Genomic DNA, 25,416 nt, shown 5'->3' with positions numbered 1-25,416 from the left:
CCCCAGACTCCACCAAACTGGCCATCGGGCAGACGGACAACATTGTCTACGTGTACAGGATCGGCGAGGAGTGGTGAGTCTGCGGTGGGGTCCGGCACGCTCCATCCCGCCCTGCTGTGGGCTCCCCGGGCCTGATCCTCTCCCTGGCACACTCTGCAGCGCCCATCACCTGACTCGCAGGGAGTCACCCAGGTGTCCGTGGGGAACAGCAGGTGAGGTTTCCTTGGCACAGCCCCTCTGGAGCCCTGTCAGTGTGTGCAGCCATCTGGAGCCTGGGCTGTCTTCCCCTGTGTCACAGATGTGTAGCTGTGGCACACGCCTGCCCCACTGCAACTTCATTTGCTGGCATGAGTTGTGCAGATCACCAGAATTTTGGAAGCTCAGAAATTTGGGTTCTTTTTGATGTTCTGCCTAAAGTTGTGATAAACAAGCAGCATGCAGAAGTTCAGCAGCTTGTGTTTGGGCGTACCAAAGCAGACTGCATACAAACGGTGGGGTGACCAGAATGGGCAGTATTGCCAGCCTTGCTGATAGTAATTTTTGTCTACCTTTCTCTGCAGGGGTGACAAGAAGGTGATATGCAACAAGTTCATCCAAACGGTGAGACTCTGACTCCTGTTTGACTCCATTTTCTCCAACATATGTAGGAAAAGACAAACTTGACCAAACTGTACTTGACCTCCAAAAGATGCAGGTAGATCCTAAGAGAATCTCTAAATTTTGAGGCATGTATTGCTCACCAAGCTTCAGAGGCCTCCTAACTCCTGGGTACAACACCACAGTTAATTGTTGAACGATCGATGCAGTCAGTTACAAAACTTTGGAGACTACTTTAGCAATCAGTGGACAGAATATTTTAGGGGAATTGAAAGGGAAAACCAGGAGAGACTCAGTGCCCAACTATTTTTCACAGGTTAGCAACTCTAAATCCCAAGATTCCTTTTTAAATAAAATGTAAAGGATGCAGAATTCAAACTATGTGGTTTCCACATGCTCTCAGGAGAAGGGCAGCCTCAGCCTGTGGGTTGAAAGCCTACATCTCAAAGTTGAGTCACGGCCCACCACTGTGGCTGCTTTTAGGGTGGCTCAGGAGGCCCCCCTGGCCTCTCTGAGTGCTCCCTTCTGGCTGTGGGAGGGGAGCTCTTGGAATTCTATGGCTCAGGCAATAAGAAAGCTGCTGGTCAACCTCTGTTTCTCTGTGGCTGAACTTCTGCACTGAGTGGTCATGACACTGGAATAGTGTGTCATGAGGAAAAGAGAGCAAGAGGGGCTTGGTGTCCTTTTGTCCCTTTCCTGAACAGGGTGGTTATCACAGGTGTGGACACCTGTAGCCTCCCTGGAGAGCCCTTTCCTTGTGTACTGCTGGCTGCCCACCCCTCTGGCTGGCAGCCTGGTGGGAGCCTGCTCGCCTCTCACAAGCTCGGATGCTGTGCGCAGCATGCATACAAGTTTTGTATTTTTAATGTAGGAACTCAGTGATTTTTTTTCCTCTCATTCTCTCATTTCTCCATGCCTTTTCTACCATTTCTAACGAAATAAATCCTTTATTTTTTCTTTTGCTATATGTGTGGGGTTTTACCACTGTGTCCAACTTTCTCCTGTTATTCACAAATTTTTCGTGTGTTCAGTCAATATGGGCATTGTTACACACCCAGTGATCACAGTGGCACTATTCAGCCCTGCTGGCAAGCCAGGCCTCCTGCTTGAGGGCTGGGACAAGTGTGTGCAATTGTGACTGCCTTGCAGAAGCAGTAAGCAAATCCCCACTTGTGAGGCTTGTTCCCAAGCTTTTGTTGTGTTAGACTGAAAACAAGAGTCTGCCAGATAATGAGGGAAATACACAGATTCCTGGGAAACAGTGGTAATGAAAATGGGTCTTGGTCATTGATTGTGCATCTTAATTATGAACAGTTTGGGTACCATGGGACATTTTGTTGCCTGATTGTAGCTGTGTTTGCTGATAGGAATGATCAGAATGGGGATAGAGGGTGAAATGAGTAAATGAGGGTGTATATGTATCTAAAGCATCCCAGATGCTTAAGATGGGACAGAAGAGCCAGTGAAACTGGTGCTGGTGGCACAGAGACGAACACCAGCCTTCTTACTGACTGGAGTTCTGCAGGGTAAATGTGAAGGGCTTTCATTAACTCTCTTGGCCCTCTCCTACAGTTAGGTTTTGTGGTCGGCTTTATTTATCCTGATCCCACCTCAGACTTTGGGAATTTGGAACCAGATTTTGGGTTGTATTTAGTAGTGGCTAATAACAATATTGCTTGTCAATGAAAAAATAAAGACTATTTCTGATACATCAAATGAAGATCCAAAGTGCAAGTATTCTCATAGCTATTAGAGAAGCTGGCAGTCACATTATTTTTATGTTTTATACTTGTTGCAAAAAACTTTTTAAAACATCCATGATTTTTTACATTCAGCCACAACACATGGAAAGACACATCCCTGTTCAGTAAGTAATGCTCTCAGAAGAACTCCATTCTGAACACATCCGTGTCACTTTGTTGCCCTCCCTTAGCCCTTCTGAGCCCATTACTTTGCCCTAACTCACTATTACCTAGTTTAAACTTCAACATGCAGGGCCTCAACCCTACTGTAAGGCCTGCCAAATGGCCCATCTCTCCTGGCCTGAGTGCTGTCAGTGTTCATGAGCTGTCTTAGGTGGAAATGGGGCAGGAAACTGAGTAGGATGGAACTCCTAACCTCTCTTTTTACCTCCTCCTTGGCAGAGTGCCGTAACCTGCTTATTGTGGCCAGCGGAGAATGTCATTGTCTTTGGTCTTGCTGAAGGAAAGGTAGAGAAACTTGTTATTTGCCTGGGTTTTTTTCCATGCTGAGTTTGCCAGGGCGTGCAAGCACCTGGGCTGTGCAGGTAAGAACCATCAACATGTGGCACTGAGCACAGAATAGCAACAAAGAGATTACACTGTGGACTTGAATCTTCTGATTCCCAGCTAGTCCTTGGAGGTTCTACTGGATCACTTGGTTCTTTTCCCAAGCCTTTCTAGAAATGTGGAAGTGTGACTCCAACTTTTCTGCTTCTCCAACCTCCTAGAAGGCAGTGAGCTTCCTGTGATTTCTGGTGCTGGTCAGGGACTGGGAAACCTCTGGGGATGTTACACTGGGGAAGATCCACCTTCTGCAGACAGAAGCAACATTGATCAGATTCTCTCTCTCAGGTTCGTTTAGCAAATACAAAGAACAACAAGTCTTCCACCATTTATGGGACAGATTCCTACGTGGTCTCGCTAACTTCCAAGTGAGTATGGCATTGCTTTGGCCTGCCCTGCTTTGGCTTGGTGTCCTACCCGCTGCTGGCCTGGCATAACTGGTGCCAGTATGGGAGGTTGCCAATGTCCTTCTGCTGTCAGTTACTTGTCAAGATAATAACATTCCTTCTGTGCTCTCCAGAAGGAATTCCTTCCTAAAATCTGGTATCTGGCTGTACCACAGTGGCCTGTGAAGTTTGATTGTCCCTCAAACACAGTTCGGGATGAAAGTCGCCATGAGTTTCCTTACATACATTGATGTATTTTAATCTGTGACTTTATAAGGATTGCACTCATCAGCTTCATCTATCTAATTACAAACATTAATCAAACTTAAGGGCTAAAAAGAGGTAAAAATATTACACCAGATAAAACTATGATGGGACTGTAATTAGGAAAATACCCATAAAGTGCAATTTAAAATTTTTCTAAATTAAGATTTCATTTTAACTACTTTAGTGTCCTTTACTTAAGAAAACTGAAGACATATCATGGTCCTAGATTTTCACTAAATGCTGTCATTCTGGTGACAGATGTATGATTTCTGGATTGTCACAGTGTCCATAGTATTTGTATTCTGTCCTTGAGTCTTGGAATCATCAAGACATTAACACTACAAATAATGAACTTAGGCCTGGAGTGTCTGTCCAGATGTTTTTTTTCTACACTGTGTTTCTTTTAGGGGTTCCCAGTGTCACAATATACAGCCTCACTTCTGGAGCAGTTCCACTGCAAGGGCTGTTTGATACACCTTGCTGTAAGAACTTGTGTGCAGTCACTGTTCCACTGAAGATCACTCAGCCTCTCTGGGTTTTAGTAATACAGAAAGTTGGTTAATGGGATTTTACATGATAAAGATACTTAACTGGCCACTCTCTACTCTCTGTACTTTTGTCTACTTTGTTTTTACAGACACTGGTACAGGTACTTGATATATCTTCTTCTTGTCTTTGGGGAAGGTTCCTTTGATGAGGAACGTCAGCAGTGACCGTGGGACTGGCTCCTGTGGGCAGGGATATGAAAATAAAGGTGCAAATCTTACTGCAGCATTGCATCATGCTGTCTGTTTCTCTGCAGTGTGTCGGGGAAGGGAATCCTATCTGGCCATGCAGATGGAACCATAGTGCGCTTCTTCTTTGATGATGAGGGCTCAGGTGAATCACAGGTATCAAAGATCCTTCTTCGATGAACAGAATTCCTGTTTGCACAGCCTGCTCCCCAGCTCGAGAGCTCTGGAAAGGGATCAGGCTATGGAGGGAGCGCAAGGCTGGAGAGGAACTACAGGCTGTGCTTGCTAGCAGAGGTTTTGGGAAGCATTGATGGAGGCAGAACAGTGACTAGATGCTTTGGAATACACTGAAGATGATGGTAAGAGGGGAAGTTATGCTTTTGTGTATGAGGCATAAGGCTGTCCAGGTGTCTGGAAAGACCTGATGTTCAAGTATCCAGGACAATGATGCTTTTACAGGTAGGGTTCCAGGGAATAGCTGTTGTCATCTCCATGCTAAGCAGTGTGTAGTTATTCCAGTTAACCCTGAATCTCAGCCTCACACTCTGTCTTTGGACACCCAGCATTCTGCTGAGCCTCCTGCTCCTCTGCTGAGAGTCTCTCTGTGCTTCAAGTTGTGGTGAAAGGAATGCTGTTCTCAGATCTCTTCACCTGAAGCAATTTGAGCATGGCTGCTCGCTGCTGTGACATGCTGAAGGGCCCATCTATACTCAGCTATGTTGGGAGTTCAATTCCAGTTTGATTAATGGTATCGTTCTTCTTACTGATATCAGGAATCTTCTCTCACAGTTATATGAATGGCCTAGTTGATGCATCACTCAGTTCTGTTTTCTGTCTTCCTGCAGACTGGGGCAAGCAGACAAAGCTGCCCTCAGGAACTGGGCTTTACAGAGGGGTCCATACTGGTCTCACTGGGATAGCTGAGTACAGAGGCCAGCTGGGGGCTGGGGCCATTTGGGTATTCAGGGTGTTTTTGTCTGTTGTAGGGTAAGTTGATGGTGCATCCCTGTCCTCCTTATGCCCTCGCCTGGACTTCCAACAGCATTGTGGCTGCAGGCTGTGACAAGAAGATTGTTGCTTATGGGAAGGAAGGCAATGTGATTCAAACCTTTGACTACAGCCGGGACTTGTCGGAGAAGGAATTCACCACCGCAGCCACCAGTCCTGGTGGCCAGTCCATTGTCATCGGCAGCTATGACAGGTACCATGTACCTGATGGGGAAGTCTCCCCTTTATAGTGCTTCTTTTGTCAGCTGTACACAGTTTACATCTCTGCTCTCTCCTTTCTCTCCCAGGTTACGGGTTCTGAACTGGAGCCCACGCCGCAGTGCCTGGGAGGAAGGCAAGCCCAAAGAAATAGCTCACCTGTACACTATCACAGCTTTGGCGTGGAAGAGGGACGGCTCCCGGATCTGTGCGGTTCGTACCAGCAGTCAGCAGCCCTGAGCCGTGCAGTCCCATACCAGGGACAGCCCTGCAGCCTTACACGTGCTCGTGCATGGAACAAAGTGGTGTGGTGCAGGGAGGGCTTTGAGCGGGGTCGTGCTGTCACCTGGGGGTGCAGTGCAGGTGATACAGTCACACAGTGGGGGTGCAGGACGGGTGATGTGGTCACACCATGGCCTGTGCAGAGGCCAAGACCTTGTGCCAGGGAACTGCTGCATCAGGTGTGCAGACTGCAAAGCTGTGGAACCTCGTGGCCATTGATGTGATGGCTTGCTAGCTACAGCAGCCCTCCTCTTTTCCCAGAAGCATGGGGAGGTCAGCATATCTAGTCCAGAGCAGTCTCAGGAGCATTCTTTTCTCTGAGCACCTGTGAGATGCAGTATAAAAGTTGAGCTGCTATTTACACTCTGTGTTTCTGTGCTATGTTTTCAACTCAGTGTTGTCTTTCTTCTACTTTCAGCCATTGAGCCTTGATCTGCCTTTCTCTATTAAGTTAAATAATTCTTTAAAGGCTCTTAAAATTAATCTTTCTGCAAATTTTTCTTAAACACTGAAAATATTTAGGAAAGGTGTTATTTACAACTTTTCTTTAGTAGTTTTTGCATACTTTTGTGTTCAACAATCAAGAATCCTTGAAATATTTTCAGACCGAGAATTTTTGAACATGTAAACAAATACTTGCAGAGAAGGGAAGGGGGCTAAGGGATAGGAGATCAGTGAAAGGAATGGGGATGTTATAAAGAAAGAGATAAAGGTGAAAGGGGTATGCTGGAAGGGAGGAGAGATTGGGAGGCTAGAGGAGGGACAAATGAGAAATTGAGAAGGATAATGGGGCAAATGAGGGTAAAGTTGGTTTTTAACCCCTCCTCCTCCTTTCCCACATTCATGCCAGTGCTTGGTAATCTCTGTTTCTCTGAGAGTGGCTCAATCTTTCTATTGTCTCAAGAAAGTCAGGGCTGATCCTCCTGCATCTGGGGGCTTGAGAAATGTTCCCCAGGACAGCCAGAACTGGTGGGTTTGTGTCTCACCGCTGATTCTCTTCATGTAAGCAGGGTCTGGAGTATCTCTCCTTCACAGAGTTCACTGACCACGTGGTGTGTTTGTGTCCTCAGGGCACACTGTGTGGAGGAGTTGAACAGTTTGACTGCTGCCTTCGCAGAAGCATTTACAAAAATAAATTTGAAATTACATATGTGGGACCAAGCCAGGTAAGAGAATATCAAATGAGGTATGAAATTCCTGATGAAAACTGGATGCTTGCTAGAACTAGATGTGTTTGGAGTTCTGCACCTACAGTCTGTTCATAACTACTTGTCAGGAAATTCCAGGCACAGGGCCAAGGCTGGCTGGGAATTGGCTAGGATCAAAGACCATGGAGTTTATTTCCTAGCTTGTGAATTTGTGTGAGGTGCCTCCACGCCAAATGCAGACTCCTGAAGTGGTTTAATTTCAACCAAATTTACCTTGTTCAAAACGAGGTAGTAAGGGTGAGCTGGCAGCCTGGGCACCCCTCTGCAGTCAGGGATGAGAGTGCAGGACTCTCCGAGGGGATCTTGTCCTCGGGGGCCTGTGTAGGCCTCCAAGTAGGCTGGTAACTTGTAAATGGCAGAAGTGAGAGTCCCACATGTGTACTACAGCTGTCAAAGGAATGGTAAGGTTTCTTTCAAAAAGCAAAGTGAAATGATGTGAGGGGACATCTAAAAAAGTATCATCTGCCTAATCTTTTGTGGAACAAGAAGCCTGTGTTCTCCCTGTGTGTATGGCCTTATACTGCTTTTCCCCACTTTCTCTAGGTCATCGTGAAGAACCTCTCAACAGGAACTCGAGTTGTGCTGAAATCCCAGTATGGTTATGAGATTGATGAGGTGAAGATATTAGGAAAGGACAGGTATCTGGTGGCCCATACCTCAGACACATTGCTGCTGGGTGACATCAGCTCCAACAAGCTCAGTGAGGTACTGGGAAATCTGTGGCATTTCTGGAGTGTCAAATGCTTGATTTCATAACTCAGAGGGTATGATTTCTGCATGGGAACAATACCTCTGTTTTCAAAGAATTGTAGAATCATTCAGTTTGATGTTCCAATGCTTTACTATCCTCATGGAGGAAAGCCTTTTTCCTAATTCTTGGTGGAATTTTGACTGCTATTTTATGACCATTTCTCACCCTTTCACAGTGCATCTGCCAAAAAACCCTGGCATCATCTTATTAGAGGTCCTTTAAGCCTTCCCTTCTCCAGGCTGAAGAAGCCAAATTCCTTCAGCCTCTCTTCACAATTTAAGTACTTCAGCCCTAAGCATCTTGATGGCAGTCTGCTGAACTTTCTTGTACAGGGAGGTCCCAAACTGGATGTTGTACATCTGTACATTCCAGATGTGAATGTATGAATCTTAATGTGTTTTTAAAAACCAAAACAAAAAAAAAAACCCAAAATACCATTCATGCCTGCAGTCCCACGGCTTTTGCCAGTGTCATTTCTGGTACCAAACAATTCATACGAAGTTGTTCCTCCCCTGAGCCTCACAGTGCACAGAGCGCTGGGCCCCTGTGCTGACTCTGGAGAACGTGGGCAGTAGGCCCATGTCTGATAAAAGTAGTAAATAGGCTTCAAGGACATATTTGCTTTGTTCACAGAGGTATCGTATGCTTTTAATCAGGCTACTGGTGTGCTAATCAGTCTCCCTGGGAGCAGGAGCTCTGACTACAGACTTGAGCTGGAGAATGGTGATACTTGGTAGTGGAACTGAGAGTCTGGCCTGAAAACTTCCAGGTTTCTCAACATCTTACTGCACAGAGTTTTTCTTTCGGTCGCACAGCTATACTCACTTCTCAGAAGGAACAGGGTTCTGAGGAGTCCATTTGCCATCCTGCTGTCTCACTGAAGTTTTGTTGAAGCAGTGGCTCGGAGCTCTTAACTCCAGGAGGGAAGAGGGCAGCTGTAACTTTGGCTTTCAATTTTCTGCTTCTCTGACCACTTGCCTGTTGTCATTACAGTACCTATTGTATTTTCCAATGCTCTTCTCAAATTCTCAATCAGTTGTTCTCCCACTGGCACTATGCTGATCAATCATTTCTAGCAGGACCCCAAAAAAGAAAGATTTCAACCACCTGTAGTGTGGAGATTCTGCTCCCACCAGTAGTAGCACTGATTCTGTGGAGAAGATTAATGGAGACAAAGGACTGGTTTGGTGCTTTCTGTAATAAAGCTGGTTTGGGGAAGGTGGAGAAGTGCCTGTGAAGGAATGGGATAGAGTTCCTCGATCACATAAAGGCCTCTTGTCCAAAAGGCAGTAAGATACTACACAAAGAGAACTGGAGTTTGAAGCTAAGGTTAAAGAAATGAGAGGAAAGTATGGAATTTGCAGGCTGGAAATGACTGGCAGCTGAAGTGCTGAAACACGATCCCTTCTGCAGTATAATTCTTGCTGTCTGTTGTGGGAGAGAGAGAAATGGACAGTGCAACCCAGTGCCTGCAGCCTGGTCCTGGCCAGAGCTGGCAGCCTGTTGGCCTCACCCCGTGCCATTGCTTTGCAGGTGGCCTGGCAAGGATCCGGGGGGAATGAGAAGTTCTTCTTTGACAATGAGAACGTAAGTAGGATGGGACAGAATGTTCCCCATGAAGGATGAGTAAAGTGTGTGTGCACTGGCTGGAAAAGTGTCAACTGCATTTCTGGAAAACCCTGTTTCTCAGAAGTTTCCTGGACTTACCCTCTCCATGCAGATCCCAGTCTGCTTCCTCCCTGTAGTTGCATTTTCCTCATGCCAGGTACAGAACAAACTCAGTGTGTGGACTGACATGTTATATAAGTCATAACCCTGAAGGAGAGAGGAACAATAAAAGCAACAGCCAGAGATGGTGTTAGAGATACAGAATACAGCTGTTAGGGGGCAGCTTGACTCCTGCAGGACTGATAGGTCCAGAACTAAAATCCCCAACCTTGAGGAAAAGCTGGCAGTCACAACAGGAAGCCAAGGACAGCTCCTTATTCATACCAGAGGGTTTGAATTTAGATTTGTGTTCAGCAGAGTTCTTTTCTACACCTCTCACTGTCAGTGTGAGTCTCTACATGGCTTTTCTGTGAGAGTGTATTCCCCTCTCACTGTCAGGTCTGCATGATCTTTAATGCTGGAGAGCTGACGCTGGTGGAATATGGGAGCAATGACATGCTGGGGTCTGTCCGCACAGAGTTTGTGAACCCTCATCTTGTCAGGTAAGGGTTACACCTGCCCGTGTAGCCAACACAGGAGTTGACTGAGGGTGAGCTCAGACATATAACCTTGGAAGTGTCCCACTGTAGCATGCAGCCCCCAGATGCTGGGAGCTGAGTAACCCACTTCTGACAGTGACCAGTGGTGGGTTTAGTTGTCTGGCTATTGGTTGTCAAGTTTTAGAAGCATAAGAGCCTCTTTACCAGTGATCCATGCTTAGTGCATGACTTGCTGAAGAGGGATCTCCTGTGCACATTCTCAGGCAGCTCTGCATCCCAGCTGGTCCTGATACAGCATCATCAGAGACTCAGTTGCCAGCAGGACCTCCTCTGTCCCTCTGAAATTCCATACCCTGTTTTCTGCTTTGGGAGGAGGGTGGGTCGTGAGCTGCTCAGAGGTGGAAGCGATGTAACTAATCTGCTGTTGGGGACCCCTGTTCCAGAGGGGCAGCTTCTAGGGGAAAGCCACGGATCTGAAAAATTTGTTCTCACCTGAGGCAGCTATAGGTACTGGGCAAGAGTCACAGGTCAGGGAACTGCCATAGGCTCCATGTGCTTGGGGGAACTGTAGGGAAGTGTGGGAGGGACTGTGTGATTCAGATGTGAATTTTGAGAGTAGTGAAGGTAATAGTCATCATTCCCTTCAAATCACAGTGTCCGTATCAATGAGAGACGGCAGAGAGGCGTGGAGGAGAACAAGAGACTGGCTTACCTGATAGACATCAAGACTATAGCAACAGGTGACTGTAACCCTCCCTCCCCTCCCCTTTATTTTGCCAGCCTTCCTGATTCCTTTGCATTTCCTGTGCCAGGCAGCATATCCCTGAAGGTCCTCTGCGTATTCCCTCTCCCAAGTAGCAGATTCCTGAAGTTCCCCTTCGCATTCCTTCTGCCTGGCAGCAGCCCACTGGACACCAGGCTGTTCTGCTTTCGACTGTAAGGACACAGCCGTGGGTGTCTGTGGCTGTGGCCTGGACCCAGACTCTGTTCAGCGTGCACTGAACTGCCTGCACTGCCCGTGAGGTGTGTGAGCTCACAGGCAGCAGGAGAGAGTTGCTGTTGAGAGGGCATCAAGATAAAATGTCACTGCTGTCTGGTTTTCATGTCACAGAGTGTTTGCCAGGGGTTTTGCCCTATTAGGTCCCAGGCACCTGATTCCCACTGGACAGCATTGGATTTTCAGCACTTTGGGGTACATCAAGTACTTACACTGTTTCCTTTTCTTCCTTCCCAAGTGGACCTTGTCGGTGGCTACAGCACTGGCATGATCAGCCACGACAGCAAGATCGATTGGCTGGAGCTCAATGAAACAGGCCACAAACTGCTCTTCAGGGACAAGAAGATGAGGGTGAGGCAGGCACCTTGGGCCATGTGGCAGGATGGCGTGTCTGGGGAGAGGTAGAGACAGACATGCCCGAGTGGAGGGAGGGAGGTGAGAAACACACCTGAAGTACTCGTCATTTTTTGACTGCTCCTTTGAGAAGGATTGACTGTGTCCAGATTGCATGAGCTGGGAGTGTTGCATGTTTGGTCTTGAGTCATAGCTAATGCTGAACTTAGTTGCTAGACATCTTGCTTCATCTCATCACAGCTGAAAATGAAAATCATAGATCCTTCTGCTGTACGTATGTCTGTGATATTCAAAAAGTCATGTCACTCAGGGGAAGCCCCGGGTGACTAGAAGAAGGGAAACATAGTGCCCATCTTTAAAAGGAGTGGCAAGGAGGACTCTGGGAACTACTGACATGACAACCTTACCCCTGTGCCTGGGAAGATCATGGAACAGACCCTCCTAGAAGCTGTGCTAAGGCACATGGAGAATAGGGAGGGGATTCGGGTCAGCCAGCACAGCTTCACCAGGGGCATGTCCTGCCTGACCAACTCAGTGGCTTTCTTTAATGGACTGACAGTGGACAAGGGAGAGGCTACAGATGTCACTCATCTGGACTTCTGTAAAGACTTTCACATGGTCCCCCACAACATCCTTCTCTCCAAACTGGAGACAGATGGATTTGATGGGTGGACCATTAGGTGGGCAAGGAATTGGGTGAGCAGTCACATGCAGAGGGTCGTGGTCAATGACTCAGAGTCCCAAGTAGCATCACTGACCAGTGGTGCCCTCAGGGGTCCCTACTGGGGCCAGTGTTATTTCATATCTTCATTAATGATGTAGAGGAAGGGATTGAGTGCACCCTCAGCAGGTTTGCAGGTGACACCAAGCTGAGGGTGCAGGTGACACTCCTGAAGGACAGGGCCATCCAGAGGGACTTGGACAAGCTCCAGAACTGGGCCCATGGGAAGCTCATGAGATGTAACAAGGCCAAGTGTTGGTGCTGCACCTGGGCTTATCCCACAGGGATCATGGGCAGCGGAGGAGGGGGGGATGCTGCCCCTCTGCCCCCTCAGCTGAGATCCCCCTGCAGAGCTGCCTCCAGCCCTGAGGAGCAACAGCACAAGGATGTGGAGCTGCTGGAGAGAGTCCAGAGGAGGCCACAGAGATACTCAGAGAGCTAGAACACTTCTTCTGTGAGGAAAGGCTGAGAGAATTGGGATTGTTCATCCTGGAGAAGAGAAGGCTCTAGAGAGACCTCAGAGCCCATTCCAGTACCTAAAGGGACTCCAGGAGAGCTGGAGAGGGACTTTGTACAAGGGCCTGGATGGACAGGACAAGGGGGAATGGCTTCCCCCTGACAGAGTGCAGGGTTAGATGGGATATTTGGAAGAAATTCTTCTCTGTGAGGGTGATGAGGCCCTGGCACAGGTTACCCAGAGAAGCTGTGGCTGCTTCAGCCCTGAGTGTCCGAGACCAGGTTGGATGGGGTTTGGAGCAGCCTGGGATAGTGGAAGGTGTCCCTGCCCATGGCAAGGGGTTAGAACAAGATGATTTTTTCCAACCCAAACCATTCTGGGATTCTATGATTTCTCCATCCATTTTGGTACAAACTGAAACAGGGACTTTATTGTTCTCTTTTGACATGTGTGTCATAAGACTAGCACAGTTCTCTCTTTTTCTCATCTTTGCTAGATGAGGACAGTAATGACAAGGAACAGAGACATCCTATAGGACTTCTAAGTCACAAGACATCATATATCTTTGTTATGTCATGTGTCAGGTTACACCTTCCAAACTGTCAGGTTTGTTTCTGGGCAGTATATTCTACAAACAACCAACCTCTCACCTTATTGGCAGCAGTCCTTGCAATAGGACCATGCCTGGGATGGACAGTTCAGCCCAAAACCTTAGAGGAAGACCCTTCTTGGTCCCTCAGTTTGTTTCCATGAAAGACTTAAGAGCCCATCCTCCTGTTCCAGCTCTGCAGCTGAGAAGGAACTGAAATAGCACAAGGTGTATTCTGGTTTATATTCATCTGTCCATGTCCTTACATGGACATGTAAGGGAGGCAGGATCTGAGCATTCTGCTTAAAATGCTGCAAGGCTTTAAAAAGGTCTTAATTCCTGGATAGAAATGTGTGTAAATAAGTATGGGATTTTAGGCTGCATGTCATGGAGAAGGTCTGTTTCCTGATGGGTAATGTCTGTTTACGAGATGCCTGCTCAGATGTTCCTGCAATGTTTGTGTGAGCTGGCAGCCCAGCCATGAGCCCAGCTGATCTGTTCTCCTCTGCCCTCTCCAGCTGCAGCTCTATGACATTGAAAGCAGCACCAAGACGACCATTCTGAGCTATTGCTCCTACGTGCAGTGGGTTCCGGGCAGTGACGTGGTGGTGGCTCAGAATAGAAACAGCCTCTGCATTTGGTACAACATCGATGCTCCAGAGCGAGTCACCATGTTTCCTCTGAAGGTAAAGCTCTGGAGCCTTTGATTGCCTCCTGCAGTTTCTGTTTCTTCTTGCTCGCCCGTGTGGGGTTAGTCAGGGTGGTACGGCAGGAGGGAGATAGAAGGGAACAGCTAGTTTCTCCTGGACAGAATATGAGCTCATCCATCAGCTTTGTGGCAGACATTTCTGGCAGAAGATGGAGGCAGTTAATATAGCAAGGAGCCACTTCGTGGCTCAGTCTGCTCAGTGGGAGCTCATTCAGCAGAACTGTGACTGGCAGCACTGTCGTGGTGCTGCCCTCCCATCCCTGCTGCCCTACGTACTTCAGGAGAACACAGGAATATTGACAGCTGATACTCTTTCCAGGGGGATATCGTAGACTTGGAACGGAATGACGGAAAGACTGAAGTGATAGTATCTGAAGGGGTGAACACTGTGTCCTACACCCTGGATGAAGGCCTCATAGAGTTTGGAACTGCTGTTGATGATGGGGATTATCACAGGTAAGGGCTACGTACACCGATGGGAATGGCAGGTAGCTCACATCACATTCCACATTCCACCTGGGAATCAGTGATCCAGAAGTGGCAGCAGCACAACTTTCCATACAGAGCTGAACTCTAGTCTCTGAGCATGATGTTGGTGCCACATCTGGCTATAAAGAACACCAGAGTCCTTCAGGAGTACATACTGAGCATTTACCTTCTCACAGCTTTGTGGTTTCAAACTCAGGGAGAGACTGGTCCCATAGACACTGACAAGGATTTGCTGAAGGCAGTTGTCAAGTTAATTGCAGTGATTAAGTGTGTCTCCAGAGCAGCCAGATATGAAGTGGTGCTTGGGTACTTCTGCTGCTGCCCTTCTGGGGATGGTGGCAGTGTCATGGAAACAGCCAGGAGCTGTGCAGAGTAAAAACTGACTGTCTGAAGCAGTGATGGCAGCCACCTGGGCCTTGCTGACACTGTTATAGGGCTTTTAAAAGTGACCAGGGGAGAAAACTTCATGTGTTCCTAGCACTGTTACTGCTTGAGAGACTTCTTCACCAGGGACTTGCATCAGACACAACATTTTGGACTTGTCCCACACTGCTACAGCCTTCTGCTGATATCTGCCTTAAGTACCTTAGCCCAGGTAGGGATCACCTAGGTCTCTAAATTTTCCCCTGCTCTGTCAGGCCCTGTGTTACACTGTCCTCTTCAGAACTGAGCACACCCAACTTGCTTTGTCTTCAGTGCAGCTGTGGTTAGGAAGCTCCTGTCTCAGCCTGGGATTTTCGTCAGAGAGCTCTTCTGTAACTGAAAGTCTGCAACTCTCTGTCTCAAGGGCTACTGCATTTTTGGAGACACTGGAAATGTCCACAGAGACTGAAGCCATGTGGAAGACTCTCAGCAGACTGGCTTTGGAAGCGAGACAGCTGCATATTGCAGAGAGGTACATCCCATCTTCCTGGCTTAAACACTCTCTTTGCTGAATCCCTCATAGAAACCAGGGTCCAACTAAAGACGTGGCTCTGTGTGTGGCCTGGAAGATGCACTGAGTTGGAGACTTAAGTGTTCTCTATGCCAGGCAATGACTTGCCCTTTCATCCCAACCAGTAATGCCAGAACAGAGAGCAGGAAGAGATCCCTCTGTGTCAGAAATTTTTGTTGATGTATATAAAGCAGTGTATAGCAAGGCCTAAGGGAGCTGACAGAGATGGACAAACTCGAGGCATCTCTGAAGCCTACAGAGGTGAAACATGAGCCTTGGTCATGCCCATGGATTCTGCCATGGAGCAGGGCTAGAGGGCACATCTGAACACGAGTCTTGGCAAAATCCTTCTCTTGAAGCAGGAGTACTCCAGCTCTCCCTGAGTCTGCTGCCCAAGTTCTGATTTTCTTTTCTTGGACCAAAAGTGGGCAACAAAACTCAGTTACTGACTAACTTCTTTGCCCTTTCCAGGTGCTTTGCAGCTCTGGGAAACATGGCAAAGGCTCGATTTCTGCATGAAACCAATGCCATTGCTGACCAGGCAGCTCAAGAGCATGTAAGTCAAACTTTTCCTGCTCTGTAGGGCCACAGTTTTCCTGAAAACACTCGCATGCACATTATCTTCTGTGTCCATGCTCCCCAGTGTCATGCTACAGACCAGTACCTGGTCATGTAGAAACTGCTGACATCCTTCATCCATGCCTGCCAGGTCCCTCTCAGGGCTGGCCTCAGTGACTGCTCCTGGCTTGTCACTGCTGGGATTCTCAGCTGTCTTTCATTTCTGCAATGACCCAGCCCCCACCTGCAGTCCCCTCCAGGTTCCATTCCAGAGCCTGTTCTTTCCCTCAGCAAACTGAGCTCACTTGCTGTTTGCAGGGTGGGGATGGCACAGACCATTACCTGGTGCGGGCCCGCTTGGCCATGCTAGACAAGAACTACAAGCTGGCCGAGATGATCTTCCTGGAACAAGTGAGTAAAGGAACAAGGAGTAGAAAAGATTTAATTTATTTCTGAGCACAGGGGTTTGTGTCCTGCTCTGTAAGAGGAACGGAAAACATTGCCTGGTTTTGCAGTTTTTGCCATGAAGTGGAAGGAGGTATTCCTTTTTCTAAGGTGTAGGATTACACTGAGGTGCATGAGGAGGGTGAGGGAGGATGCATATCCATGTAAAGGAGATGGTACAATTTTTCAAGTGTTTTCTGCGCATCTAACCCTTCCCACTTGGAGAGCTCCGAGGCAGTGTGTCTGCTCCTAATCTGGATTCTCTGCTTTCTGACACAGAATGCCACAGAGGAGGCCATGGACATGTACCAGGAGCTGCACATGTGGGATGAATGCATTGTGGTGGCCAAGGCCAAGGTACAGAATGTTGCTGCACTGGGCTGTGGGCGGAGCTTGCTTGGTAAATCTTCTGTTTGAGAGTCCGTTCGGGTCTGGGTTCTCTTCACCTGCCCTCCCTGGCTTCTGCTTAGAAGGGCTCCAACTAGAAGGAAAGGTTGCACTGGTGTAAGTACAGACCTGGGTGAATAGTGAGGGAGAGATGTCGCTGTTAAAGTCGGGACAGGCAGAGCGACATAGAATCTTCTTTCAAAGCAGGGACAGGATTGCAAGAGGGCTGCAATCACCTTATTGTAACAGGTTGCAAACGTTTATACTTTTCACACATCACACATGTTAACTTTCTATTGGTGCCTTCATAGATCAGGCCATACACATATCACTCTACTGTTGGTACATGTAGATCAGGCCATCAGGTCATCCACATGTCAACCTGCTATTGGTACTTTCATGTATACACACACCAGGATTGATTGCAAACTAGTAAACACAGTTTTTGTCGAGTCATCCTGACTTGCAGAAAGTACAGGAAGTCCATTTCTGTCCTCCATCTTCTTCCTTTCTGAAAGTTGCCCACATTCCTCTGCATGTTGTGTTCTCCTCCTTTCAGGGGTATACTGTAATCTGGTTTATGTCCACTGCTTCGTCGATAAATGCCAGGCTGCTGACAGGCTTGCTGTCAACCCTGACAGAGAGAAGCTACTGAAATTGGTTTAGGAGTATCTGTGGCTTCAAAAAAGAACAGATAGTGCTGTGGTACACAGGCACTGTCGCATTGTGGTTTCTGCTAACTGGGCAGCAAGAGGCCAGGTGCTGTGACCAGGTGTGCAGAGCCTGAGGACGAGCTGGACAGCAAGTCCCCTTGCCCAGGTCACCCAGTGCTGTATTTCTCCACAGGGACACCCGATGCTGGAGAAGTTGCGTCGGGGTTACTACCAGTGGCTGCTGGATACCCAGCAGGAAGAGAAGGCTGGAGAGGTCCAAGAGGGACAGGGTGACTACCTGGCAGCCATCAGCTTATATCTGCGGGCAGGGCTGCCAGCCAAAGCAGCACGGCTGGCCATGAGTAGGGATGAGCTGCTCACCAATGAGGATGTCATTGACAGGATCTCCACAGCATTGATCAGAGGGGAACTGTATGAACAGGTGAGTGGCCCTTCCCACTGGGCTTCCTTCTTAGGGACCGTACCCCATTCTCTGCACCTGTGAGACACAGGGGGACTGGAAGGCAGCAGAGCTAATTCTCTGTTGATAAATTTGCAGTTAACATTTATGAGGAAATCCTCACTGCATCCATTGTACATGGTTGAGGTCTAGAATTACTGTTATTAATCAGGAAAAAGATTGCATCTCATGGGCAACATGTCTCCAGAATATCCTCTGAGCATTAGTAATCGTCAAGGAGGCCCTTGGGAGGTTGGGAACAAACAGGAACAGAGTTGTGAATCAAACAGAAAACTTGATATCACTGTGGAAATGTCAGTGCTTCCTCATAGCAGAATAAAAAATGGTGGTGTAAGGATAATCTAAATGGAAAACCTAAGGGAGGTAAACAAAGGAGGTTGAAGACTATCTATAGAGTCATAAATATCATAAAGAAGGGACATGATTATTCTCACTGTCTAATTACACCAAAAATTGGTAACTGTTTATTATTAGGTAACAGTTTTAAAACCAAAAGGTGTTTTTCCCACAGCACATAATCATGTTAATGTAAGAAAACAGTGCTGAGTCTGCCCAGTGTACAGCTCGGTATCCTGGCTGACAGGGGCCTCTGGCAGGTGCTTAAGAAAGGAAAATAAAGAACAGGGCAGACAAAATATAGGGTGGCACTTCCCCTAGTGTGCTTTCATGGGGTCCAGCCGTTTGAAGGCTACAGTGTACCTGAACATTTTTATTTTTATGTTCAAGAACTCCTGATAGATTTTACTTCCATGAACTTGTCAAATTATTGCTTGAACCATCTGTACTTTTGAATTACAGTTTTGGCTATGAGTTGAGATATATGTGATGTGAAAATAAAACAGTGCTTTTTACTGGCCTGTTTTATGTGTCCTGTGCAAATTACATTTCTCCAGTCTCAATTTACCTCCAGCGTTTTCTGACCATTTCATTTGGACCCAAGAGAACTTAGTGCTTTTCCAAACCTGTCACCTTTTCTTAAGCCTTCAGTTGAAAGAATAACTGTGGAGCCTGTGGCTGCTGGATGCCTGGTTACCGAAAGTATAAATGGTCCAAAAGTGATTAGACAAATCATGGAGGTAGAGTCTGTCAAAAGCCATTAAATATGGTGTTGTGAGGGCATCACAACACAAACTCAGGCTTCTATTGTGCAGGCTGTCAGAGATGGACAGATATAACAGAGGAAAGGGTGCTGTATACTCACTGTGTTATTACAGTCTTTCTTTAGAGGTGTGCTCTTGCCACCATTCAAATGCTAAAGCCTCTGGACTGCCAGGATGTCTGTGCTGGGGTCGATTGGGAGAGAGGACAATGGTCTCAGCACCCATGCTCTTTCCTAGAAGTTCCTTAGTCCCTATGCTCTTATTTAGTGGGGCAAGGCAGAGCTGGCGGGGGAGTCTGCGTGGCAGGACTGACAAGCTCTTTTTGTGAGACTGGTAGGGTATGAAGGTGTGGGGAAGTGGTGGCTCTGGAAACTGATGGCTTGTATTTGTCATTAGGCTGGAGACCTGTTCGAGAAGGTCAGGAACCCACGGAAGGCTCTGGAATGCTATGGCAAGGGCAGTGCCTTCCTGAAAGGTATTGTGCTCAAAATTCCTCCCCTCCATCTCCAGCAGGAGCCTGGGTACTCTGGCCTGGTGGCAACATGAACAGTTGCTCTGGAGCCCAGAGATGCCTGAATGCTCTGAAGCTTCCACGTATTGTCTCTTCACTGTGTGTATTTTCACGTAGTTGTACTTGCACACGCAGTCCGAGAACAGTGTCCTGTTCCCAAGCCTTTGACCATGCTGATTGCACCAGCATGGATTTGGTCTGGCTCTCCACAGGGTCCAGGTTGCTGGGTAACCCACTGGAGCTGGAGTGGCTTAGACAGTCACCATTCCCCTCCCTCTGTGCCCCATCCAAGGCCCATGTTTGCCCCACAGTTCTGCTTCCTTGCTGGCCTGAGGGTGCCAGATCTCCTGTTCCCTTACAGCCGTGGAGCTGGCTCGCCTGGCATTCCCCGCAGAAGTTGTGAAGCTGGAGGAGGCCTGGGGAGACCATCTGGTGCAGCAGAAACAGCTGGATGCTGCTATTAACCATTACATCGAAGCCAGGTGGGGGCAGGGGAAGGCTGTATAAGCAGCAGGATACTGGCAGGGTGTGAAGTTGATATCATTTGCCTCTATCAGCGGGGGGTTTGCCTGACTGAGCCCCCACCACGCTGCTTTGCAGTGCCCCCAGTGCTTGTGTGCAGTCTCTGCTGGCACCAGCCATGGATACCTTCCCACATCTCTTCCAAGGTCTTTCAGCCTTGATTGCTCATCCCTGCTGTCCTAGTTTGTTCATCCCCTTTAGCACTGCCACTTACTCAAATCCTTTGTGCTGCTCTGACCCAGGAAGCTGAATCAAGCAGCAGAGCATTCTGGTCTCCCTGGCAGAGCACAGCTGGAGGAGGTGGCTGCTGCCTGGCTCTAAAGAGTGATGGGTTTGATACTAGGTGCTCAGTTAAGGCCATCGAGGCAGCCTTGGGAGCCCGGCAGTGGAAGAAGGCCATCTACATTTTGGACTTGCAGGACAAACAGACAGCAGCCAAATATTACCTCAAGATTGCCCAGCACTATGCAGCTTTACAGGAGTATCAGGTGAGGCCGCAGAACACAGTCACCAGTGCTCTCTGTATCCCTTGGGAATGCTGAGTGGGGTCTTTTCCTGGCAGGTTGCAGAGGAGCTGTACATCAAAGGAGGCCAGACCAAGGATGCCATTGACATGTACACACAGGCTGGGCTCTGGGAACAGGCTCACAAGGTAGAGTCAGAAGCCAAAGCTTCTGGGGACCCCACCCCACTTGGTAAAGTGTGTCTTCCATCAGGTGCTGGTGCACAAGGCACCACCACCTGATCAACCAGCACTCTTCCCAAAGGATGCATGCAGGGCCATCCAGTAGACAGCAAGAAATCTGTTCCTAGTATTCACATCCTGACCTTCTCTGTCTCACAGCCCCATGTGGGTGCACCTGTGACACAAATGACCCTCTCCAAAAGCTGGTCCTATGTGCTTTGATCACAGTGACAAGCGACTGCCCATTCTCTGCAGAGCATATAGCATGGATACCTGTTTGTCAGATGGGAAGGAAATTGGTTTTCCCCTTCTCCTTCACTGCCATACGTCAGGAAATTGCTGTGCAGCGTATTCCCTGTGTGTTCCTTTTGGCAGCTGGCAATCAAGTGTATGAGCCAGGAGGATGTGACTGTGCTGTACATAACTCAGGCCCAGGAGATGGAGAAGCAGGGCAAGTACAAAGAAGCAGAGAGGTGAGTGTCTTCCTTGGTACCCTTTCTAAGACTGAGCCCTGAAAAAAATAGCCGTAGTGAGGAGGATCCCTTTCCCGGGGTAGAAGTAGAATTTGGGACTGGGGTTTGGAAAGACCGGAGGAACCCTCGCCACACACAGAGACCTAAAGCTGATATTTCAGGATGCAGAGAGATTTCAGGGACTGGTCATGTCCTTGACGGAGCCATTTGGATGTGCTTGTGTTCCCAGGCTGTACATCACTGTGAATGAACCTGATTTGGCCATCACCATGTACAAGAAGTGTAAGATGTATGATGAGATGGTTTGCCTAGTAGCCAAGTACCACAAGGACTTACTTGGAGATACTCACCTGCACCTGGGCAAGGTGAGTGCATCTCATGGCAGGAGATCAGCTAGGCCAAGCCTGGGCAAGAATATCACGATCTCATTGCCTCTGACTGCAGGAGCTGGAAGCAGAGGGGCGCTTGCAGGAGGCTGAGTACCACTACCTGGAAGCCAAGGACTGGAAGGCCACAGTGAACATGTACAGAGTGAATGACATGTGGGAAGAGGCGTACAGGGTAATCATCATTCAGAGCTCCCCACCTGTGCGGGGGTCAGACTCTGGCTGCAGGATTCTGGTGGGAACTGCTTTGTGTCTCTTCACTGCAAGATCAGAGCACTACCCAGCCTCAGCACTGCCCCAGCCCTGGAGGCCTGTGGGCCTCCTGCTCTGCAGCATTGAAGCCCAAAAGTAGGGCTTGACCCCTGGGCTCTCTGCAGCAGTGCCTTCCTCCAGGCATTGCTCTGCCCCTGACCACTGCATCCCCTTGTACCTCAGAGGTGTTGTTCTGGCTGCAGCTGCCCCCAGCACTTCTCCCCTCGGTGTGGACATGGAGTGCCAGGGTCACTTCTGCTGCCCAAACAGTGGTGTGGGCTGTGCTGAGAAGGCAGCAGCTGTTCTGCTCTGCCCTATATGCCTTTGTCTCACTCTCCCACTCACCAATCCAGTGATGGCCACAGAAGGGTTCCTCAGGAGGGAACAGATGGTTTTGGTGCTCTCTCATACCAACAGGCATCACATGAGAGAGGCTCAGTCTGCTGAAGGTGAGATCGATGCACTGGGCTCTTCCACTTCCTTTTTTTGGACAGGTGGCCAAGGCACATGGGGGAGCAAACTCCCATAAGCACGTGGCCTATTTGTGGGCGAAGAGCCTGGGTGGAGAGGCAGCTGTGAAACTCCTCAGCAAATTCGGGCTTCTGGAAATGGCCATTGACCATGCAACGGACAGTGGGTATGCAGCTGCCTCTGCAGCACTGCCCTGCCCTCTGCCTGACCTGAGGAAAAATGGGTGGCCCAAGATAACTCTGTTCACATGGTAGCAGCAGGGCCAGGGTATGGCATGTCTTCCCACCCCACCATACTTCCCACAGGCATTCCACTCCCTTGACACATCGCACTTCCCATCCTCATGTCAGTCTCTCAAATGCCAAGTCTGAGCTGTGCAGGCAAAAGCAGTTTGTTCCTTAACCTCAGCAGGAAGGGCCTTGTGAGAGCCTCTGAGCATGAGAGGAGGTATTCCTCATGTCACCATAAGTAGCTGCCTGCCACAAGAATTTTGGCCCTGCTCTGCACTGGGCCAGGTGTGTGCCTGCATGGCCATTCCCTGCTTCTCTCCCCCAAGCCCATACATCTCTCAGCTCCCGCAAGTCTTGTCACCTCCCTTTGGGATGGAGCCAAGGGCCTCGGGTGCTAAGAGCAGGTGTGAAGGAGTTGAATTTCCTCAGTGGAGACTCTAAAAGTTCCTGTTCTCTGGGCAGGAGCAGGTGGAACCCGCAGTGCCCATTCACTTTGGACCCTCTCTCCTCTCCCAGTGTCTTGTGCTCTCCTTGATGTCTTGCTCTTGATGAAGGCATGCCCTCAGAGCACAGAGTCCTGCCCTCACCCCATTTTCGCTTTCATTGCAGGGTCTTTGAATTTGCTTTTGAACTGGCCCGCCTCTCCATGAAGCAGAAGATGCCAGACATCCACTTAAAGTATGCCATGTTCCTAGAAGATGAGGTAATTTCTCCCCTGGAATAGGTGGGAGTTCTCTGGTTGCTCAGATAGCTGAGTAGTTGTCCCGGGACTGCTGCAACTGGCACAGTTCTGGCTGCAGTCACTGCACATCCAAAGGGCTCCACAACCCCAGGCTCCACACACATCTTTGCTTCATAAACCCTCCCTGCCTCATGGTAAGTAGAGGAGGTCATGTAATTGTATCGGGACAGGAAGGGCATGCAAGCAAATTCCTTCCTTTCTTCTAGGGCAAATTTGAGGAGGCTGAAGGAGAATTTATTAAAGCTGGGAAGCCCAAGGAGGCCGTGCTGATGTATGTGTCCTTCCACATCCTGGCCTACTGCATCTGCTCTCCCCACATGATGCCAGCCTGGATGCCTCTCCAGCATCAGGCTGCTCCGTGTCATCCCCCTTGTTCCATCCCGTGTCGGTTCCCCCAGGTTTGTGCACAACCAGGACTGGGACGCGGCGCAGCGAGTGGCTGAGGCCCATGACCCAGACAGCGTGGCTGATGTGCTTGTTGGACAGGCACAGTTTGCCTTTGAACAGAGGGAGTTCCAGAAGGCAGAGGCCTTCCTCCTGCGAGCACAGAGACCTGAGCTGGCCATAAAGTACTACAAGGTGAGTGTAGTCTGTAGCAACATCATTGCCTTCCTCGCTGGACAAGAACGTAGTTTGGATGGAGGAGTGAAATCCACCTCCCAGCTCTCCCTGTCAGCTTAATAGCCAAAGAAAAACCATTTACTCAGGGGGTTCCTAGAGGAACTTAATTCTGGCCTGAAGACTGAACCAGTGGATATCACAGCATAGCTTTGCTCTCTCACAGTTCCTAGAAGAGGTGTCCTGCCAGAATATGGGTGGTCCTCGGGGGTAGCACAAGTGGGTGCATTTGGTGTCTAAGTGCCCATTCCACGGAGATAGCTGGAATGGATGAACACGTTCCCCTGAGGTACTTTGGATGAGTGGATAGACATAGGTGCCATTTGGGGGGAAGAAAGAATTGGATGGTGCTGCTGTGGTTGTTTCTTCCATAGGTACTCTGGTGAGATGACATGAGGGGCTAGATATGTTATGTAATGCAGGAGTGTGAGGGATCCTGGTGAACTGGTGAAAACTTCTCCCCATTGTGCTTGTGCAGGAGGCCGGCATGTGGAGCGAGGCCCTGCGGATCTGCAAGGAATACATGCCTAGTCGGCTGGGAGAGCTACAGGAGGAGTGTGGCAGGGAAGCTGGCAAGAAGGGCTCTGGGTAGGGAATGCTGTGGTCAGGCTGCAGGAAACAGCCAGGTAGCTCTTCCTTGTGGCCATAGTGCTGATGGGATCCCTGATGGGAACCCTGATCCGGTTGTTTCCCTCTTGAGGGCTCTAGACTTCTTACTGCAGAGGTTTCCTCTCATCCTTCCTCCCTGCTCTGGAGGCTTATTGCTGCCTTTTAAGGTCTCCCAGATGGCCTCTTGCCACATATATATCTCCACGGTGTCCTTTCCTGCCAGTGCGTCTCCAGGGGTCCTCGGTCAGTTCTCTCCTCAGCACTGTGTGCACTCTGCCACGTGCTCCATTCTCGTCTGAGGTCCCTGGCTTACCTGTGCCGTGCACCTCCCTGCCCACACCCTACACACTGTCTAGAGGATCTCTGGCAGCATCCCAGCCCTGCTCACAGCCTGCATTCCTCCCTGCAGCGGAACCGAAGGGCTGCTGGAGCAGGCCCGGGAGTGGGAGCAGGCTGGGGAGTACGCCAGGGCAGTGGACTGCTACCTGAAGGTGCGGGATCCCAGCAACAGTGTCCTGGTGGAGAAGTGCTTGCTGAAGGTACCATCAGGGGCTGTGGTTCCCTTCACTTGCTCTGCTGCCTGGGAGCTCTCCCACAACCTGAGAGCACCTTAGAGATCCCAGTCACTGCAGGGCACAGGAGAACCTGCAGGCTGCAGTGGCTGCAGAGCTGAAAGCCTTCCTAGCTGTTTTCTTGAGCCATGATGGGCTGTGCTTACCCTGCATGGCGCTGACCCCCCTGCTCTGGCACCACTGCCTGTGGCAGGCCAGTGCCTGTCTGTGTGCCCACAGCTCCCTGCACTGAAGAGCTGCACTTTATGCCTCAGCCCTTGCTAGAGGAGCACCGCTCTTTGTTTTGTTCTTGTTCATACTTCTCACTCACATCCATGTCCTTGTACCAACTTCAACAATTACGTCCTCGTTTGATCTTCTGTGTGTGAAAGTAGCTGGGCTTTGCTTCTCTGTCTTGCTGAAGTGAGCTGCCATTTCTTCTCCCCTTCTCCATAGTTCAAGTGCTTCCAACTCTCAGTCTTTTAGCTGGAACTGAGAACTTCCCAGCTTTATCCTACTCTCCCACAGCTTTTATCGTTTGTGCTGCTG

General features: G+C 49.1%; 1 protein-coding gene across 1 annotated transcript in view; it reads left to right on the top strand.

Annotated features, from left to right (window-relative positions):
• IFT172 (intraflagellar transport 172) overlaps window positions 1-25,416 on the top strand; it is a 37,116-nt gene that overhangs the window by 1,498 nt on the left and 10,202 nt on the right. Inside the window, exons 2-34 of the mRNA XM_029958015.1 lie at window positions 7-73; window positions 561-600; window positions 2,742-2,807; window positions 3,192-3,271; window positions 4,359-4,446; window positions 5,277-5,491; window positions 5,586-5,709; window positions 6,849-6,944; window positions 7,530-7,691; window positions 9,271-9,324; window positions 9,844-9,947; window positions 10,599-10,684; window positions 11,180-11,292; window positions 13,581-13,748; window positions 14,091-14,227; window positions 15,048-15,155; window positions 15,666-15,750; window positions 16,071-16,163; window positions 16,476-16,553; window positions 17,430-17,678; window positions 19,214-19,292; window positions 19,690-19,810; window positions 20,194-20,338; window positions 20,413-20,502; window positions 20,911-21,008; window positions 21,238-21,373; window positions 21,453-21,569; window positions 22,141-22,283; window positions 22,957-23,050; window positions 23,296-23,360; window positions 23,488-23,668; window positions 24,186-24,295; window positions 24,726-24,855. Coding sequence (XP_029813875.1) covers window positions 7-73; window positions 561-600; window positions 2,742-2,807; window positions 3,192-3,271; window positions 4,359-4,446; window positions 5,277-5,491; window positions 5,586-5,709; window positions 6,849-6,944; window positions 7,530-7,691; window positions 9,271-9,324; window positions 9,844-9,947; window positions 10,599-10,684; window positions 11,180-11,292; window positions 13,581-13,748; window positions 14,091-14,227; window positions 15,048-15,155; window positions 15,666-15,750; window positions 16,071-16,163; window positions 16,476-16,553; window positions 17,430-17,678; window positions 19,214-19,292; window positions 19,690-19,810; window positions 20,194-20,338; window positions 20,413-20,502; window positions 20,911-21,008; window positions 21,238-21,373; window positions 21,453-21,569; window positions 22,141-22,283; window positions 22,957-23,050; window positions 23,296-23,360; window positions 23,488-23,668; window positions 24,186-24,295; window positions 24,726-24,855 — 3,722 coding nt within the window. The remainder of the gene's footprint in view (window positions 1-6; window positions 74-560; window positions 601-2,741; window positions 2,808-3,191; window positions 3,272-4,358; window positions 4,447-5,276; window positions 5,492-5,585; window positions 5,710-6,848; window positions 6,945-7,529; window positions 7,692-9,270; window positions 9,325-9,843; window positions 9,948-10,598; window positions 10,685-11,179; window positions 11,293-13,580; window positions 13,749-14,090; window positions 14,228-15,047; window positions 15,156-15,665; window positions 15,751-16,070; window positions 16,164-16,475; window positions 16,554-17,429; window positions 17,679-19,213; window positions 19,293-19,689; window positions 19,811-20,193; window positions 20,339-20,412; window positions 20,503-20,910; window positions 21,009-21,237; window positions 21,374-21,452; window positions 21,570-22,140; window positions 22,284-22,956; window positions 23,051-23,295; window positions 23,361-23,487; window positions 23,669-24,185; window positions 24,296-24,725; window positions 24,856-25,416) is intronic.

Source organism: Manacus vitellinus, unplaced genomic scaffold (assembly GCF_001715985.3).
Source record: "Manacus vitellinus isolate BGI_N305 unplaced genomic scaffold, ASM171598v3 scaffold_135_pilon, whole genome shotgun sequence".
NCBI classification, from domain to species: Eukaryota; Metazoa; Chordata; class Aves; order Passeriformes; family Pipridae; genus Manacus; species Manacus vitellinus.
This window is presented reverse-complemented; position numbering and strand designations above follow the sequence as displayed.